The 21,198-nt window shown below is 36.0% G+C and overlaps 1 protein-coding gene across 1 annotated transcript in view; it reads left to right on the forward strand.

The window, feature by feature from the left end:
- CEP126 (centrosomal protein 126) overlaps window positions 1-21,198 on the forward strand; it is a gene marked incomplete at both ends in the record, with an annotated part of 33,598 nt that overhangs the window by 370 nt on the left and 12,030 nt on the right. The window contains 3 exons of the mRNA XM_082278008.1: window positions 8,196-8,341; window positions 9,742-9,862; window positions 13,308-13,506. Of these exons, the coding sequence (XP_082134134.1) occupies window positions 8,196-8,341; window positions 9,742-9,862; window positions 13,308-13,506 (466 nt within the window). The remainder of the gene's footprint in view (window positions 1-8,195; window positions 8,342-9,741; window positions 9,863-13,307; window positions 13,507-21,198) is intronic.

Consider the following 21,198-nt stretch of genomic DNA (forward strand, 5'->3'; position numbering starts at 1 on the left):
TCACATGTCAACTAAAAGGTAAGTAGCACTTTCATGTTAAGGCTCTGATCTGCATATCTAGTGTTCTGGGTTTTATTAGCTTCAATGGATGTATGAAAAATGCACTCATCTGCACAGCGTGGGCCAGCAGGCAGGCAGTTGCCTTCTGAAGTGTGTGCTTTTCTGTCTGCTTGGCATAACAGCTGCACAGCCTCCCCTTCGTGCCGAGGCTTTGTGCTCCCACTTCCCAGTAAACACAAAGCAACATCTTTCTTGTACAGGATTATATTTATAATAAAGTTATTTTGTACTGACATTTTAAACAGAGCTTTGCATAGTCTGTCTTTCTGCACACATGAGAATGTAAAGCCATGAAGTATTCTGTGACAAATGGATTAAGTAAATTATGCACTGAAATGTCTCAGTGAAGTGCTGTAAGTAGTTTAATGGGCATAGAGGTCTTTTCCCTTGCACTGAGATGGTGCTCACACATACAGGGGGCTCAGCTGTGTGTACTGTAGAGGCAGATGGGTTCCTCCTTGCAAGCCCCCAGCCTCAGAACAGCTTCCTCTGTCTCTTGTTACCTCATTAATGCTCATGCCCCACAGTTTCCCTTTTAGATGACTTCTGTTGTACAATGTTTATTTATTAACATACGTTTGTAACTCATAAGAGAGGTGGTATATATTGTTTATATTGCCATTTTAGCCTGACAGCATCTGCTGTCAACTTATGTTTTGAAATATAAAGGAAAATGGAAGAGGAGGTATAATCACCTGTGAGTGATTAAAGACAGAGTGCAACCCACAACCTTTGCAGATAATAAACTGAGTCTCAGTTGAAAAATTAAATACCTAATTTCGTTTTCTGGAACAGAACCACTGTAATGCTACGCATCTCAGATGAACACTGTTTATTGTATTACTGGTCTTGAAATATTATACTCTAATGTAAAAGCAAATACCAGACAGCCTGCATATTTTTGACAGACTGATGTAGTTAAAGTAATACTCATGGATGCATAAATACATTTCCATATGTATTTCATTGCAGCCTTAAGAAACACAGTATAAATCCAAGTTACTCAGGTGAGCCACTTAAAAATTTAGGTATGGTGTTCATAAAATGAAGTTGTTTCAATTGGTGATAATTGAGAATGGCATAATTATTAGCACAAGAAGCAGTTCGAATGGAAATCTGTGGTAACTGAAAAGGAGTAAGTTGTCTCGTGTTAGAATGGTAGTAAGTGCATACAATGTTTTAAGCTGTGACATATAATTAAAAATTAAGGGTTACTGCATGTGTGCAGGAAAGTAATTTGAAAATAAAGTTCCTTGAATCTGAATATTTTTTTCCTGACAGTTATGCAGGTAGGAATTGATTGATCAACCATCAGATCGTGTCTCAAATCTGTATATGAGCCAAGTTCCATTAGCTTTCGTACGCATGGAAAGGTGTTAGATATGATGAGGGTTTCTCAAAGGTAGCATAACTTTCTTAAGCTCCACATTCTCACCTGGCAGCACCCACAGTTATCCCTGCCAGGGATTACAGGCATGTATTAGGAGTTATTCTTGGCACTGCTGGTGTATGATTTCAAAAAAGAAATTGTATCTTTTGTAATTTTTATATGGAGAGTAGGAATGAGTGCACTGTGAAGTGTGACTGTCCATTTTCTACCTCTAACTTTCACACAGAATGGTTGAGGTTGAAGGGACCTTTAAAGTCATCTGGTCAAACACCTCTACTCAGGAAGGGCCACTTAGAGCTGGTTGCCCAGGACTAGCTTTTGAGCTTCTCCAAGAATGGACACTCCACAACCTCTCAAGGCAATCTGTGTTAGTGCTCGGTCATCCTTACCAATAAAAAAGTGTTTCCTGATATTCCAAAGGAAGCTTCTGTGTTTCGGTTTGGTGGCCCTTCATTGGACTCTCTCCATTCTGTCCATGTCTCTCTTGTACTGAGGAGCCCAGAGTTGGATGCAGTCCTTCAGCTGTGGCCTGCCTGGTGCTGAGCAGAGGGGAGGGATCACTTTCCTCTGCCTGCTGGCTAAGCTTTGCCCGGTGCAGTTCAGGATGCCATTGACCTTCTTTGCAGCAAGGTTGGTCCCTTCTACCAAGTAACAAGTGCTATAGGATGAGAGGAAATGGCCTCAGACTGCACCAGTGGAGGTTTCGATTGGATACTAGGAAAATTTTCTTCATGCAGAGGGTTGTCACGCATGGGAAAAGGCTGCCTATTGGAGCGGTTGCATGTGGTACTTCAAGATGTGGTTTAGTGGTAGACTTGGCAGTGCTGGGTTTGTTGTTGGACTTGATGATCCTAGGGGTCTTTGCTAACCCAAATGATTCTATGTTTCTATGTTTAATGAAGATGTTAAAGAGGACTGGGCCCAGTACTGAGTTCTAGGGTTCACCAATGTGTACTGGCCTCCATTAAGACTTTGTGTCAATAATTGCCACCTTCTGGGCCTGACCATTCAGATCATTTACATTCCACCTCTGTGTCTGCTAGTTCAGCCTGTACAAAAGCATCTCATTTATGAGGATCATAGGGCAGACAGTATCAGCAGCCTTATTAAAGTCCAAAGAGGCAATATCTACTGCTCTCCCCTCATCTACAGGGCTGTCATTTCTTTGTAGAATTTTAACAAGGTGATCAAGCATTACTAAATTTAGTGTCAACCTTAAGTTTATAAATTTTCTCCTAAAAAACTAAAAGCAGTGAATTCCCTTTAGGAAGAAGCATGAGTGAAGATACAGGAGAGTTTCTGCTGTCTTCTTAATCTTGTGTCATTTAGGTTTATTCTCTTCATATTGCTTTGCGGAGGAAAATTTTTCTGTGGGTTTTTCTTTGTGGCTTTTTTTCAGGAACCACCAGCAGACCTCCTTTAAACAAGGTTATACCAAAGCACTTTTTAAGCTCATGAGAACTGCATATGCATATGCATATGCAAGGTTCTTGCAGATTGAGGTTTTCTGTTTTCAGCCTTTTCTATGCGTACTTGTTATTAAATTTTCCCTGACAGTCTAGTCTTGTTGTCAATACTTCTAAAATGCAGCACCTTCACCATTAAAAATACTCAACTTCTACAAGCTGTGCTCAGTTAATTGGTTTAGTAGTAAAAGACAAAAACATGACCTAGTCAGAAAAGAGCAAGGATAGCTTTGGAAAGAAAAGTCTCAATAACTTAAATCACAGATTTTTTTCAAGCCCCTGATGTCATCTGTTTCTTTGCATCCCTTGTACTGACCAAGCTCCTTAGTTTTGTGTTAACAACAGTACTTCTACACAGCAAAAAACCCTAGCCTACAGTTTATACAAGTTGCCTGAATGTCAATAAAGTAATTTCTTTATTGTCTCACTGATACCTGAAGTTGCAATTTCAAGATCAGATTAAGAATCAAATATTCTCTGGGGCAGTAGCTGGCAGATATTTTGTTTAAATAACAGTATTCTGGAAATAAGAACTACTGACTAAGCACATAATTGATGCAAATGAATAGGATATCATATTTTATGTTTCTATAACACAGTGATTTTTAAATACCAGCTGTCAGTTTTTCTGGGGACTATAGACCGTGCTGTTACTGCTCAGTGCAAAATGTGCATCCCATTTTACTGTGATGTGAGTGTCTGCAGGTAGCTGGTTCATTCTGGAAATGCAATTGTCTACGTGCATTTTAAAATAAACCTTACAGTCAGTTATCTTGGTTCAGTATTTTGAATTACCTTGAAATAGCTAACCCATCTCTTGAAACTGGGGAAGGAAATCTATATCGGTTTCCAATCTATTCCCAAACTATTGTTCTTTCAGTAATACTTTATTTTCAACATATGCACAAGCTTTGTGCTCCACCTACTGGCCGATTAACATTGATTATTTAATAAAAGAATAATTATTCATCAGTTTTGTTGATAGAGAATGAAAAGCAGCTTACGGCCAGAAATACGAGAATAGTGTCAGCACTTGGTAAACAGAGAGGGCAGAGTGTTAAGAATTTTGCATTTCTTTCTACATCAAAATGGAACTGTGTAAAGTAGGTGATCACTGTAACCATGTGGACCTGAAATGCAGTATTGCCATTTCTGATAATGGGCCACAGGATTGTGCTGAGTTTGCAAGGCCTTGGAACAGATGCTTGCCAAGCTTGCTCTCTTTGAACTTTTCTTGACCTGGCAGCAGCTTTGTTTTGCTTGGTTCAGCTGTAACAGCAATTTCTCTAGTAGACCAGGTGTCTGTGGCTAATTTATTTTGCCTTTGTTTATCTTTTTATTGTATGACCATGGTTTTATATAGATAGCAGTAAGAAGCAGCTATTTTCTGCAGAGAATGAGATATTTGTGACTCTAAAATAATGAAGTAGTGTAGAGAAATGTAGGAGAGGCCTTGAAAACTGGAGGTGCAGGATGTGGCATGGAGGAGTACAGGCAGGGGATGGTAAGAGATGGCACACAGGCTTGGCACTGGAGACCCCATGGCTATACTCACCAATAGTCAGCTAAAGAAATGCAGAACTAGATCTGACGAACCTGGCTTTAGAGGTAACAAAGAACAAAAGAATAATATGTAATATACATGGAAGGCACCATGTATGGAATATTTGGAGGTACTGTGGAGCTACAGATTGACAATGGTAGAACAGAGGTGTAAAAATGTATTAGCAAATACAAAAATTACTCCAAGTGGATCCTAAAGTGAGGGAGAAGAAAGCATTAACATGAATATCCTGCTGAAGGGACTCAGATGCTGCCAGTTCACCCTAACACCCCAGCACAACCAGAATGAAACTACAAGCCTTGGGATGCAAAAGAGCAATGCAGGAATGAGCATCAGGTAAAGGGATAGAAACTCAATGTGTGAATAACAGTTCAAAGTGTTTTATCACCACTATTGAGCCCTTTTCTATATAGAAATATGCTAACAGTATTATTATTTTTCAGTAACAATTCTGGATTAATAGTAATTGTACTCTTAAGATTTGAATTATAATAACAGAAAAAAAGCTTGACTATACAAGGTGTGCTTGGGTTTTGCCTATGAACAAGACTTGGAATGTGACAACTGGTACACAGTGCAGGCAGCCTTCTTGTGAACCTTTGGGGCATATTGCAGGACAGCCCTCAGTGAGCCCCTACAGTATTGTAAGGGTTGGCCCTTCTGAAGCTCTCGCAGCAATTTCAGGCTGTCTTCTTGTATTCAGCATACAATAATCAAAGAAGATGAAAGAATAGATTTAATATGTGTCCCTGGTCTTGGTAAGTGTCTCAGATAAAAAAGTTGATTTTTGGGCAATGTCACAGATATTTTTAAGGACGTAAGATTGCTTCCTGTTTGCCCATGGAAGGGAATTTGAGTGTGACACTGCATTCTAGCCTTTTCTTGATCCTACTATAGTCATTGACTATACAAATACCTCCCTACCTCAATTTTAAAGTTACTGTGCACTGGTTTGCAACATGATATGGCAATGGAAGAATAATATCAACTCAGTATCAAAAGGTTCATTTTATAGCATTCCATACACACTGTATATATTCCTTTTTTAATTATCATTTTCATCCAAGGCAGTAGTAAGCATTTAGTCCACCTGGGAATGTAGCATCCATCACTTCACTGTGAAGACAATTTCATAAAATTAACCAGGAAATAGTTCCACCGTCTAGTCATACTGTTTTTAACATAAAAATGCCTTCCACATAATGTCTGTATATGTGAGACAGCTAAGTATTTTAAGTTTCGTATTCCAAATTCTCCATAAACATTTTGGCAGCCGTTTCAAATATTGCTGCACCACCGAGTTGTTTATAGTAGACAGAAAAATTGGGTTAAAAAAACACCAGTCAGGAAATTCTTCTGCTAACTATCCATCTTAAAGCCATACTCTTTTGCCAATGTTACATCTGTGATATGAACCTAAGCTGGTGGCTTAAGGAGACTGCATGAAAAAACATTTGCTTTAACTGTTTTTCTCTAAGATATAAATGTGAATTTTTAAAATTATTTATTTTACATAATGCACCTGGGTGCTACAATTTACATTCTGCAAGGTCAAGAAGTTAATAAGGCTTCACCAAATAACTTTAATGCATTTCCTTACATTAAAATAAAATATTTTTTTCTCCTTCTTGTCTTTATCCAAAACAAATAGTGATCATGATGAGCTGTGGTGAAAAAGACCTCTTGCATCAGCATTTGGACTTGCTCATTCCCAGCTATATGGAACAGCAGTCCTTTTTTTAATGCTCGTTATTAGGAAAGTGGAAGAGTGCAGCTAAGTCATATTCAAAATCATTAAAAAAAAAAAAAAACAAAACAAACCAACTCTGTCAGAATTGACTTTTTTCTTTTTTGGAGTTATACGCTGGAATTACTCCAGGTGTAAAGTTGTAGAATTTCCCACATGTCTGAATTTAACAACTACAGCTCAGCTAAAGGCCTTTTTTATCAGCTTCTAGAAATATTAAAGGGCATCCAGAAGAATATTTAAAGTACTTACTAGGATAAGCAAGTCTGTTTCCTCTCTTGTGATTTTCATTTAGTCAAGATAAAATTGCAGATTTCTGTATTAGATTTTAAGGTGAGGGAAATTCAGGAATCCTGAAAGTGGACAATGAACTCTAATTCTACTTTTTGTTCTAACATGTTTTGATAGCCATGTATATATGAGTTTTCAAAATAGTTGAAGTTCTTTGTCTCTCTCTCTGCTATACTTTGGCTTCCAAGTGGATTAAAGTGGATAGTCCTGTATAAGTGTGTACTTGGGAATTAGCTGGCAGTTTTCCTACTTTTTACTATTGTGCAATTACAGCCTTTAAGCTTTCTAAAATAAAAAGTACCTATTTCAAATTATTTTTGTGTTTGTTTTCACAGGAGATCAGTCATCACTTTGAAGGGATACTAGAGAGGGTCAAGTTGAATATTTCAGTTTGAACTTTTTCCCTGAAAAGCAAAGGGAGGAATAATTAAAATAGCTTGAGTTAAGGTGTAGCTTTGTAAAGTAGCAGCTTTGCTCCATTAAGCAAGAACTATGAAGTTCTGCTAGTGATTAGTTATTGGAAGGTATCTTATTGTGATGAGAAGAACAAGGAACATATGGCTAAACATTTCTTTCCACTAATGCTGGCTAGAGGGGGACCTTACTTAGTGTACTAGTGACCTGTTAAGTCACATTTCTAATACACAGATGGGAAGCTCCCAGCTGTAGTGATCTTTGCATGGCAGGCTTTGGAAGTTTCACTTGAAGACCATTACTTTTACAGTATTACTGCTTTTAGAACAGAATGTTTCCAGGGGAGGGGCATCCACAAACTTTCTGCGTGACCTGCTCCAGTGTTTCACCACCCTCACTGTAAAAAATGTCTTCCTTATATCTAGTCTGAATCTGCCCTCTTTTCAACCATTAAATATGACTTGCCTACATAGGCACTGTACCAATAAATATACTGGGTATATTTCACTCAAGGAGATCGTTTGTCAGTAAAAGCTGACGATTCTGTCCGCTGGAGAAAAGATTCCACATAGCTTCATGAAGCTCATGCCTACTGAAGGAAACCTTTGCGATGATGGTTGTTTTTGACTAGAGCCTTCTTTGCTTTCCAACCAGTGGGAGGACACATTTAACATATTTATTAGTAATAACTGATTCTGTTAAATATAGTTTCACATTACTATTTTATCCTATTTTGTGCTAGTTGTACTAGATAGTACTTGTTTTGTACAAGTTGATACTAACTCTTGCATATTTATAGATAAAAGCTGTAGTTCCTTTGTGTTATTTCTAAATAACAACTTTTAAACTGTTGTTATTTCCCCAGCGGGTTGTGAAAAGCACACAGAGCATTCGCAGTTAACCTTCCTACCGATCTCTTCACTGTGATACACTTATGTTGTACTGTAAAGGCTGTTGTAGAAGTCACATTGGTGACAAGAACTGTTTGATTCTGCATGTTAATTCACATATAAAAAAAAATCAAATCCCTGGTTGAGGCTAAAAAAATAAAAATATGTTGTGACTCTTCTTCACCACCCACTGTCCCATTTACACTCAGACAAACTATAAAAATCCAGCTGTGCTGAAGTTAATAGCATTTAATTTATGGACAAGCAAGCTTTTGCACTAAAATGGCAAGTTGGTAAGCAAGTAAGTTACTAATATTTTGGTAAATTTAATTCATAAACATAGGAATGATCTACTTTTGCTTCTTAAACACAGAGCCTTTGAAGAAAGACAGAAGGAAGAAGAAGAAAAAGAACAAAGATTTAGAGAACAAGTTCTGCAGCAGAGGAAAATTAAATTTCAGGAGGCAACTGCAAAGTTCCAACGTGCTCATCAGTCCTTTTCTCAGCACAAACAAACAGGTTTCTTAATTAAAAATTAACTATTATTCACAATACAAGTGTTTTTATATTCACAGAATCAGAGAATAGTTAAGGTTGGAAGGGACCTCTGGAGGTTGTTAGTCCAACTCCCCATATTTTTCTATTTAGTAGAATATAATTGAAGCAGACAGAACAATTAACTTTACTCAAAGTAATTGAATTCACAAAAGCAAAACAACTGACAAGAAGCTGAGATCTCATACATATGACAATTGAGTAGAGGAAGTAAAAAGAAAACCAGATTTTTTTTTCCTAAAAATTGTATTGTGAGATATTTCACTAAATTGCAGTCACAGTAAGTACATGACCTCCTTGAGGTATTGTGGCTTCCTGGGTTTTCCCCACTTTTTTGACTGCAGTGTGCTTATTGGTTGCAGTACTGTGCTTTCTCAGCTGGGTGAGAAGTGTTACAAGGCCACTGACAGTTACTAGGATAGTGTAATGATCCCCTCTTTGAACCTTTGAATATGAAATAGTCAAAAATGTGCATTTTATTTATAGTTAAGTAAATACAGTCCTAGCATATATTAATATGGTACATAATTTTTTTTCTGAATTAGTCCACTTTCTAAGCTGTTCTCTTGCTGGGAAGCAATGATCACTTCAGCTCAGTTCCTGCTTTCTTGGAATCAGTGCAGATTGGCAGGAATTTGTAACAACATTGGCCAAGTCTGATTTCCCGTCAACTTTCCAGTGTTCCAATGCTTAAGATATGGTCTATTACTTAGGTATTCTTTAACAGATTTACTTTAATTGTGCCAGCTGTGAGGTAATGTCTCTGACTTCAAGATCAAATGTCAGATTAAAATAACAAAATAGAACAGTACTGGTTTAGAGCTTCTTCATAGCTCTACTGACAGCCCAGACTGTGTAGCAATAGAATGAATCACAATTTTTTCTCTTGGTTTTCCTTTATAGAAAGTCTGCCTCTGCTACTCTCTACCCTACTTTACTTCTACTCACTTGAAAGTGGCCATATATTGTGCCTGTCTGGACTCCTTCTTTCCCCATTGGTTCTATTATTAAGTTACAGTTTGGCCTCTGTAAAATATCTGCAAGCCATAACTTTGGCTTAGTGCATGAGTGGAATAATCATGATGTAAAAACAAAGTTAGATTTTTTAACCTCCTATTTTTTCAGCAGTGCAGTTTAAAAGCAAATAGCATAACTGTTGAATACATGTGTGACTGTAAACACTTAAATAGACTGGGATTTTGTTTCAGAGGAACTCGAGATGCTCTTGTATGTCTAATAATGCTAAACTACTCTGTTTATTTTGACTATCTGGATTTAGGCTTCCAAACTTCAGAAACTTAACCAAACCATTTATGGTAAAATATTCCAATTTAAAAAAGTTTTTTCTCATTGTGTGTTTTTAGCTCTGATCCCTCCAGTCCAGACAAAAGCAGCTTTCCAGTTAGAAGAAGCTCTTGAACAAATTAAAGGATCAGTTTTAACACCAGGACTGTGCTTGCCAAGCACAAACAAAATCAACTTCAGGTAACCATTCCTGTTTACTCTGATGGTCAAAGGAAGTAAATTTCTTACTGTATTCAATAAACAGCAGACAATTCCCTTTAAGAAGTTGTAGGGCATTTCTCTCATGGCAAAGAAAGCACTTCTGTGGACTTTTCCAATGAAACATTATACAACTTCCTTGAGTTGTTTGTGTTCATTTGGTAAGACAGCAGAAGAGATGATACAAACCTTTTCCCTTCAGTGGAATTCTGGGAATAGTCAAGACTAACCCAGTTTCCAGTCAGTTATAGCCCAACTCAGACTGCCATGGTTATCAAACCATGTTCTCAGAATTACAAAGTATTCTGTCTAGGTGATTTCTTATCCAGATTTTTTTTCCTTTTGACATTCAAGGATGCTTTAGTTTATATGTTCACTCAAGGATCTTCTTTCCAGCTGTAATTCCTTTATATTTCCCATTCTCTACATGTATCAAGAGGATCCTGGTAACAGTTTGACCTGTAATTTCATTTTATATCACATAAAATTTTATTTACATACCTTTTACTCTACCCAAACACTGTTTCTAAGGTACCTTGACTTATTATAGAATGTTTCTTCATACATAGTTTATTTATCTGCTGTATTTCCTACTAGTTCCTGATTATCCCTTTCCTAGCCTCTCATTTCAGCTCTGGGGGTTATTTTTGTTGTTCTTTTGTTATTCCTTTCTGCATTTCACTTATTTTCTGTGTGATATAAATTGTGCAGATGTTCAGAACAGACATAAATTCTGTCTGAAAGGGTTGGCCCTACTTTTGGGCTTCAGTGTATTCTTCATTGTGACATTAATATTCAACTTGTTTACATATCTCTGCTGATTAATACATTTTCAGGTGATAAATTGGTCAGTTGAGAAAATATTTTATAACTCTTAGAGCTTAACAGTCATGCTATTTGTCAGTCAACAGTCATAGGATGATTGCAGCAACAAAACCAAAGAAAAAACCAAGAAATCTACCTGTTAAATCTAAGTTTAATTTATGGCAAAAAAGGTAGATGTCTCTGAACCCTGTCTCAGGTTTCCTGATCATTTGTCTCATTTCACTCATAGGCTTGATTAAGGACAGCATCTCAGTGCTTCTTCCCCCTGCCTTTATAATTTCTTTCTTTATTTTTCATCTTTTTTTCAAACTGCTCCTTGTGCATCACATTGGTATCTCAGGACTTGTTCAAACCACTTACCATTTCTTACAGTGCTGTCACTCCATTTTTATTTATATAATTTAAAAAATTCACTATCCTTTAGTAATGATAGGGTGTTCTTTTCACAGTTTTCACTTTCTTAACCTTGATTTCCTAAGGAAATTAAATTTATATGTTCAATTCTTTTACAGTTTGTGTTTCCCTAGTAACCAAATTTGAGGGAGAGCTAAGAATCTCAAAGTTACTATATTTCCGTAAGTTTGAAATTAGAAATTGCTGAAGGAAAAAAAAATGAAAATAAGTGACCCCAGCATCAGAAAGGTTTAAAAGTTGAGTCCACTATGACCTATTGGCATGTCACAAGACAACTAGTACAGATAAAACAGAAGAGCATTTTGAGAAGGTTCTCAACAGTGAAAGTTCTTCAAAGCTCACCAGTCCTGAGCTGTAAAGCTTCAAACATTTCTTATAATCCCTTTAACTGGAAATTTTGGGACTGGTAATAACTAATTCATATGAAGTAGTCAATACCTGTCTGTATTTCTATTGCTTCTTACAATTCCATAAACACTCAAGCCAAAAATCTTGTGTCATCTTTAGAATTTACCCTCCCTCAGAAACAGAATGTATAGAATTCATTGACAGTCCCCTTTTAAAGTAAGAAATGAATATTTTATTAAGTATGCAAGATAAATATAGCTTCAGACCCAACTGAATATCTGTGAATTTTAAAAGATTATAGAATTTATAATGTCTGTGTTTAAGGTGTAAAAAAATAAATTAAGCAATGGAGACATATTAACTCCTCTTGGAGAAAGGCAAAAGTCCTGAAACAGCTAATAAGTGTATTCTGTGCTTGCAGTAGAGCTATTTTGCTTCTAGTATGGTTTAATTATTGAATGCTAAAGCAAAGATTTTGGAGAACTCATTAGCCAACAGACACTGAGATGTTTGTACATTAGGTGTGTAAATGGCATGCTGCTCTTTTTACAAGATATATTTCCCTGTTGGTGTATAAAAATAGTTGTGTTTGATTAAGTTCAGTCTTGGGATATAAACTTAAATATGACAAATCAAAAATGGTCTATGGAAAAGTTGGAATGTTGAAACTTTTATAATTATATATGGCCTAAACATGTAGAATTTTTTATAAATATAAATGTTATAAGCACTCAAATAAATATAAAGAAAGCTCTGTGTGTCCAAAAAACAAGAAACCAGAGTTTGGGAGGGCCAAGTGTCAGTCAGTCTGGTCCACAAAAACAAAAAACTTTGGGATAAGGAGGATATCTGCCATTCAAAAGAAAACAGCGTGCAGTTTTCTGAGTTCAGTAAATAAATATGTGAAATTGTTCTCCTTTATTGCTGTCAGCCATCTCAACAGAAATAATAAATTCCGTTCTAGACTCTCCTTAGGTCGACTGCAATTAAGCCAACCCTTTTTGGAGTCTTGTATAAAATCTCCTGAAAAATATCAATAGTCTTGATGATTTGAAAGTTTCCATTTTCCATTGCCCTAAAATTATAACTGTTGTGATAAATACAAAAAAAAAAGGTCTTTCTAGATCATTTACCCACTTGAAACACATCCACTAAAAAGAGAAGGGATAATTTTAGATGCAGTGAGAGAAAGCTCAGAAGAAAGACCATAAGCTGAAGAAATGGATAGAAATGAAGGAAAGAGGTTATTGAATTTCTGTACATATATGAAACATTTGTCTTCAGCTAGGAGCTGGCCACAGGGCCACACTAGCTACTCTAAAGATTTTTTTTTTTCAGGAGGCAAATACCAATTCTTTAACCTACCATAATACTGACATTACACATCATCAGTAGATTTTGGCTCTCTGGTTGCTACAAAGTCTTCTTGCTCTTTGAAGGGAACACCTGACAGCATCAATATAGTTACTGTCTACGTAAACCAAATTTATGGAAAAATAAAGCCCATTTTCTTGTTAGTTTTTTCTTTTTTTTTTTTTTTTTTGAAAAGCAACCCTCCATGTTCCATTTCTGTAAATTATCAAACTGTTGGCTGACATTTTCCATATTAATGTAGCCTGAGGAAGTCACCCAACAACCCAATCAGAAAAGTCTATTTATAAATAACAGAAGAGAAGTTTTAAAATGGAAAGTGTTGGACACTTTCAGATAGTACTAACAGCATTTGTCGGGCTTTTCATCATTTATTGATGGTGTATACTTTTGGTAAGAAACATATTTAGAAGTGCATAGTTGATGCATAGAAATAAGACAAAGTAATAATTTGCTTGTTTGTATCAAGGACCACAGATGATGCTTCATCCACATCAGCATCTAGAAGTGATTCTTTCCATCAGAGGCAGAATTCAGCAGTGTTTGGCTGTGATGAAACAGTACAAGAGAGCAGTAGAACAGACATGGATAGTGACCAACTTCTCTTCCAGAAAAATCTGAAAGAAATGCGACAGCTCCTTGAAAAACAGCATCTCAACAACTTGGAGGTATGATATTTTCATGTGATTCATTGCAAGATGCTTTTAAGTGTGACAGAAATGTTCTTGAATGTGATAAAAATTAAAGTTCTGTTAAGCAGTCTTTATCAATTAGACAACACAGGAGGGCATACTGTACTATGCCTTATCCATAGACTATTTTTGGTAAAATTATACATATTTTCCAGTAAGAAGTCTGAGATGTTTAAAAATATTTATAAGAACTTTTTCATAAATTTGTCCAAGATACCTGTTATGTTGTTCTTTTTTCCTGTTAATGTAAGATTTTTATGTCAGACTTCTTGTCTCTGACACTGGTAGCCATTAGTTGATCACAGGAGTCTTGTGCTACCTCTGAACTTAAATTGATGGTTTTCAGTGCACAGCCAAGTTTCTGCTGTGCTGACTGTGACAGCTCAGCACAAAATGCCATAGCAATATAATGATAGTATGTCAAATGTTGGGGGATTTTTTTGTTTGGTTGTTTTTTTCCCACTATGTGGTGATATATTAGAGGTTGAATTCAAGTCTCTTGAGATCCTTTTTTTGTCATCTTTTGCATGGAATTGCTGCAGGTGTTCCAGCAATGAGCTTTTCTGCCTAAACTAATTTTTAGACTGAAAATCAGTTTAAAAAATCATCTTAGAAACAGTGAAAATCAAGAACTGAGCTCTAAAGTGATTTCTTAGTGCACCTTTAAGTGTGATTTTATATCTCAGTGTTGTCTTTGATTTTGGAAATACTGTCTTCAACATTACGTTTTCTGGAAAAAAGAGGGCATAATTTGGGGCTCGTTCTTTTATTTCTGTAATATCTACTGGTACCCAGAGTCATGGTATCTGAAATGACCTGGGCTCCATGAAGCCCATCCCTCTGTTTTGGTCATGGCTGGAGGCATGGAGTCATTGGTGGCCATAGAGCAAGGGCTTTTCCTTTTAATACAAGCATATGGATAACTTGCGAAAGACTTTGGAGAGTTTAGATACGGTTTGATCTTGATGTTTCTAGGAGCATTCATCTCTGCCTTTGTATCTACTTTGGTCTGATGGTTATTAATGAAACTCTTGAGCAGCTGATGGCTAACACAGAAAATCTCACTCAGCTGGAGTGAGGTTCAAAAAAGTTGAGTGGAGAGCAAGTACAGTTTTTACTGGCAGTGATTAGTGTTCTTTCTTATTTCTAAGCATAAAAGAAGGAAGAGAAAATGACAATTTATAGAAAAGAACTGATAAACTGACTTCTCGATAATCGCTTTACAAAAATACAAAAAGGTCTAAGCCTTTTTTTTTCAGTAATATCACATTTGCATTTCACTGGTATAGGGTTTGCAAATCCATCCCTAAATGATGATGCTGAATTTGGCAGTAGCTGCATTAGAATATCTTAGAATTAGAAAACAAAATACATTCTCTTTGAGAAAAATATATAAAAGTAGTATTCTTAATGTATTTTCAGACTTCTATATTGGTGTGTTTTATCAAACAGAATTATCACTTCCTAACTGAATTCTAAGAAAAAACTGCTATGAGTCATGCATAATTTTTTGCTTACGGTTTTTTTAAAATATTAACTTTGGACACTGTATGTAGTACAGGAATTTGTGTTTACAAATCAATGTATTTTTGAAAATACCTGTAAAAAAATTTTTGGTTTTTTTCCAGAAGATATTTTTCTTCTACCACTAGGGGTTGCTCAGCTTCTTTCCTCTGATAAATAGTTTCAAAATGTAAATATTTATACTTCAGATATTTGGACTTTCTTTCTTGAAATTGCATGTGTTGGACTCTGATTAGAAAAATAGTCAAGAAAGCTCTTGACCTTGTTCTAAGGCTTGAGTTTTGGAAGTTTAATACTTGGATTGTGCTGGTGGCTGGTGTTCATGTGCATTGTGATTCCTGTTTTGTGAATAGTATTTATAATACTCTTACTAATAAAATTTATGATTTATAATTATTTAGAATACTCTTACTGAAATCGATACACTTCAGTAGTCTTGCTACTACCTGTTGTCCAAAGTAATTTTTGAAATTAAAGTGTTCCACTGTGCACATGCTTTGCAACCTAGCCATCCATTGAGATCCTTTGACCTCTCTTTGTTTCTGTTTTTACAGGCCCAACAGGATTATAAAGATTCCTAAAATTGTTTACTTTCCTACAGGGCAATAAAGTTCTATGTGAACCTTTACCAGTAGATTTGCCGTGTTCCCTGCTTTACATCTCTAAATATTTGTACAGATTCATCACTAAGCCAAGGGTTTAGTGACCCTTCTACCATTTTCCAAAATTATTTTGCATAAAGTATTGAGAGCAGTAGATTTTATTTTGTGCAATAATTGCATCTGAGCCACTACATCGTTACTGTTTTATGTTCATGAGTATGTTCTGTTTTGAAGAATTTAATATTGCTAATTTCATTCACAAAAAAGGATTTTTCGCACAGTCCTTTCCTGGTTTTATAGCATGCATAAATAAAATCTTGAAGGTGGAGCTGCTAGAGCATGGTCTTTAGGTAAAGCTGCATGCAGCTTTTCACCAAGTGACATTAGTCCCAAGGTACTTAACTTTTTTTGAACTGTTAACTGATTATGTTGAAATTTTCCATTTCTGGTACCTGCCTTGAACAGAATAATTTAGAAAATGTCCACTAAAATGGCTCAAATGTGACAAGGAATAGTGTTGTTTAAGTATCTTTTGTCCTTTTCTTTTTGTCACCTCTTTAATTTCATGGCCATGCAACATTATTTTGGTCAGTACAATATTTCTCTGCTCTACCAGAAAAATACATTATGCCTGAATCAAACTGATAGTATAACATTTTATCTCTATAGTTTCATTTTTTAAACAAAATACTTGGAAGTAAGAGCTAATTCACAAACAAAATAGGTATAGATGATCACATGGGGATTGTATTTTCCTCTTCCCTCCTTTATATGGCCATAATTAGGTTACTCAAGTGGTATCTATGAAATCCAAATTTAAATCCCTTTCTGAATGATTTAAGAAGGATTTTTTCCTTGGCTCTCCTTTCTTTCTGAGTATATTGTGCAGTCATTGAAGTACTCAGTACCAGTCTTTCTATGGATACCATTCCCCTTGGAAGAAAACACTTCAATATTTATTGAAATAGGAATGCAACACCAGTATCATTCCTCAGAAATTGCAGCCCAAACCATAAGCTCATCAGGGTGTTCTCATGTTGCCTCCAAAACAAGGAAAAGTTGTATCTCACTGTACTGTGTGTGTTATACATGTAAAATCACATAAGTCTCTGAGGAACAATTAAGAATATTTTCTAAGGGATGTTCCACTGAATGGTATGGACATCACCTGCCTTGCAGGGGTTCACTTGTAAGACTGTTAGCTGTTTGTGTTACTGTGCCTTGGAGTTTCACAGTGTCTGTGAAATGGAGATGTTTCAGGTAGCTGATGGGAAAACTGTAGTATGACTGGAATGAGTTAACCAAGGGGTGTTGTGTCAAGTTCTTCTGCCAGGGGTATTGTGTCAGTCTAATTCGTCAGAGCCAGAGGCAAGACCAGCATGGAAAAAAGGAGTGCTGTGTACAGAGTCTCTCCCAAGCATCAAGAACTTGTAGAATGCTCAGGGCTAGTTAGTGGGAAAACAGATTCTTATGGGGAGGCTTAGGATAAAATGGCATAGAAGCAGAAGTCAGACTTGATTTTGTAGAGACCATTCAACAACTTGAAATAGGTTTCTATGGTCACCTTAAATCTAGAAATTTTGGCCAATGTTTTACTTGTAAATGTGAGTGTTAATGTTTTTATGTTGATCATTTAAATTATATGACAGACCTGAGTGATTTCCTCACTTATTTTCCTCTTGGCAAGAGCAGAGGTATTCAGTTTTCCTTGGCTTTCAAACAATATTGTGACAAACGGCTATCTTCCACATTATTTCAGTAATCCAAAATTCACATGTGCTATAAAGACAAATTGAAATGTATCTCCAGACTAAATTATTTTATCCAAATACTCCAACTTGTTTTGATTGTGTATTCCTGAAGAGTAGGTTTTGAGGTTTTGGGGGCGGTTTTTCATAAAATAACTTACTCCAAGCTTGTGCTGTATAAAATCTTCATGACAATCTTCATATCTGACAGTCTGGAGTTCATTTGACAGTGTCTTTCCTCAGTTCAAAGCCCCTCTTGAACAGGTAATAATGTAGGATTGAAGCTGAAACAGCTTTTCAGTACAAAAGAGGTTGTTTCAGAGTTAGACTAATGCATGAATAAGGTTTTGATTGTGGATAAGTTATGATTGTTTTACATACAGCATAGCTCACAAACTAAAGGAATAAGGAAATTGAGACTGTCCTCCAATATATACCTGTTCCTCCTTTACAAGCATATCGTTTTTTCATAAGCATTGCCATACATATTAGCATGACTCCATTTTTGGGTTTACATTCATATACATGTATCCATATATACACATATGAAATCTTTATCTATAGCTATGCACTGAAGTATTTTTACCATACTTCCTGACTGGTTTTTGAGTGATTTGTTTTACTGCAACAGTGTAAGATGTTCATAAATGTAGCTGAAAGAAAAGAACAGAGTAAAAAATAGCAATATCAAATCTTTAGTGTACTGCAGTTACAGTAAGATGTTTGCTTGCAGGAAGGGGCTGGAAGTTATAAAGTTTGTGCATATGCATCTGCCAGGATGCTGCATTATGCTAACTTGGTATTATCAGTGATAGTATATACTGGTGTCTCAAGGGGATGTTGGAAAATCTATTGATTTCTCATGAAGATTAAAGTATCAATCTCTGAAGGATTTTTGCCCCTTTGAAGATGGTAGAGCTGCGTTTTAGGGGTTTTTTTAGAAGATAAGGCTTTTGTGAATTCTAAAGCAAAACAGAATTTAGCTACTTTTTTCTTCCAGTATTCTGCTTCTATCGTAGTAGTCTAATGGTGGCCTGGGTACCCAGAAGCCTAATCAATTATTTCATTATTTTTAATATTAATTATTATAAACCTGAAGCAGCACTTCGGTGGTGTTTAGGAGCTTGAACATTGCTGGGCAGTTTATGCCCAACACTTGCATATCTCCATAAGGAAGTATGGCTCACCATAAACAAAGTAGAAAATAAAACATCAAACCAAGCACCCTCTTGTCAGAGGACAAGAATAAGCAGAGAGTAACTGGGACCTCTTTCAGAAGACTGAACGTTCTTGTAACAAACAAAGAATTGCACTATTTCAAACAGTGGCAAGATGAAAAAATAATAACCTTTAAATTCAGTAGGCTATTTAGGGGAAGATAGATGCTGAAAGCTTGTACAAGTTCTTACAAATCAAAGCTGTAAAGTTCTTAGGAAGAATGTATGTCTTGAAACATATCTGATTGAAAAAAGCTGAATTTGTAAAACAGGTAACATGTAAGTCACTAAATTTTTTTTCAAGGTAAGTGATTATATTAATGAAGCATGCAGTGGATGTTGGCAATTACATGAAGCTGCCTTATTAGATAACTTTATTTCTAGAAAGGTATAAATATAAATATTGGAAAATGCTCTTAGATACATTGTTTAGCCTTCAGGTTGCCCGGTATGGAGTCAGGCTTTGTATTCAGTGATCCTTTCAACTTGGTATGTTCTGTGATTCTACAAGTATTTCTGTATCTGACCTTTAGGATTTCCTTATATAAATCCACCTTCTGCCCGGGCTGCTGCTGTGCAGTGCATAAGAGTGGGATCATGTTAAAAACTCTTCCATATTTACAATGTATATTGCTAAAAGAAAAAGTAATCCTTTTTCATTGACTACAAAGATGTTACAAAGATGTATACTATTTTTTTAGAAAATAAAGAGCTCTGATAGGGTAGTTCCTCAGCTGAACCAGAGATTATTTTAAAAATTATATTCACACACTGATTCATTCAGAAACTGTGTTACTGGTCAAATAGTATTAATCTATTCTTTTTTTACTGATGCTATGGCTCCAGTTCACTCATATCTGTTAACTGTAATCATTAAAATGGTTATTAGTTAAACACTAAAGAACTTCTAGAATTCATATTTCATATCCATGCCCAGTTTTTCTCTACGACTATTTGCCTTGTCATGGCTTTTAATTCTGCAGTCCCATGCTATTGTTACATGACAAATTTGTGGAGTAGATGGTGTCTGCTCAAACTGAATTTATTAATGGTTTAGAAACAAAAAAAGGGACTAATGCATTATGGTGCATAGTGCCTCAACATTTAATCATTTAACAATTTTTATCAGTATTTAAACCTAGCATTATAAGTTGCACTTCTGAAGCTGAATGACCAGATTCGTGTGTGAAAGTTAGACACCTAGGACAGGGCACCTGAGAAACAGCACTCTGAGTACTGAGGTGCTAAAGCAACAGAGAGACAAGTTCAGCTGAAAATATGTTTCCTACACAGTTATGTACATTTACCTCAGGGCTTATTAAGACTGGAAATCAGAATGAAACATTGGTAATCAGTGTTCAGATCATTTTTCTTTTAAAATCCTCTGAAAGCATGGCTTACTGAAATTGTCCACAAGCCTATGAAATTAGAAATGAATTCTTTTTATCCTTAGAAGTCTGAACCTGCATTTCTAGCATCCTGTGATGATTTTCCAAACAGACAAATTGGGTCCTTTCAAAACCTCATAGATTCATAGATAGTTTCTGTATCCTTAGCCTGGGAGGAGATCAGGAACCTAGGCATTAGACTGGGAAAGACAGCAGTGTTGATAGTAAGCTTTTCTCTGGTCGTCCTATACCTTCATAACTTCTTTGGTGGGTTTGGCACAATAGAATGGATCTCTTGTGTAAGGTAAGCACCAAAATCCTTTCTCAATGTAGCTTGCTCCTCAAGTCTGCCCGGATCTTCTGAGAAATCAGTATTGTATAGTGCTATGTACCTGATGTTTTTCAAACTCATATAGAAATGGGATTACTAATTTTGTAATGGAATTTCCCATTGGTAAATTTGAAACGAGTTGTTTAGGTACCTCACTGGCTTTGAAACTTAGTTTTTCATCTGTAAGTCCAGTGGTGTCTTTTACACCACAGTCAATGTGAAGTGTAATATGATACATCTACACATATAAAAAGCAAAGAATTTCTGTAAAGAAACCAGTTGAAATTATCAAAAATAGCAAGTAGCGTGAGAGGTGTGAGGGGCCTCAGTTTTCCGAGTAGGTAGCATTTCTTTCAGCATTTTATCTTCAGAAGTGTGTTCCCATTCACCTCTTGGAATTGTGAACAGTCAGCACTTCTTTTGCAGAAAATGCCAAATACACGTGTACCAGCTCTTTAGTGTAATAGCATTCTGACAAAGTCCTTTGGCAGAAAAGTCACTTGTCAGGTTCACTTAAAATTTTACTTGTTGCAGTGTTGTTCTTTCACTAGCCTTATGAAAGATTTCTTAGGCTCATGTTTTCCCTTTGTTTTAGTGCTTTACTAAAATGAAATTGCTTGACACAGCTGTTCTAAGTCCTAAGACATACAAGGGACCCCTTTAACTCCTCAGAAGTATTCCTTTCCTAGGGATGTGGATATGTGTGAACAGAGGGGTGTTAGATTTCATGCATTATAACATAAGATAATGCCGGCTACCAGCAGTAAAATAAATTGTACTTATATAACAGGAAAAATGCAAATCCAGTAAATAACAATATAGTACTCTATGAACATTTTGTTTTCTTATCATCCTTTA

The sequence above is a fragment of the Coloeus monedula genome, assembly GCF_965178545.1.
Source record: "Coloeus monedula genome assembly, chromosome: 3".
Classification (NCBI taxonomy): Eukaryota; Metazoa; Chordata; class Aves; order Passeriformes; family Corvidae; genus Coloeus; species Coloeus monedula.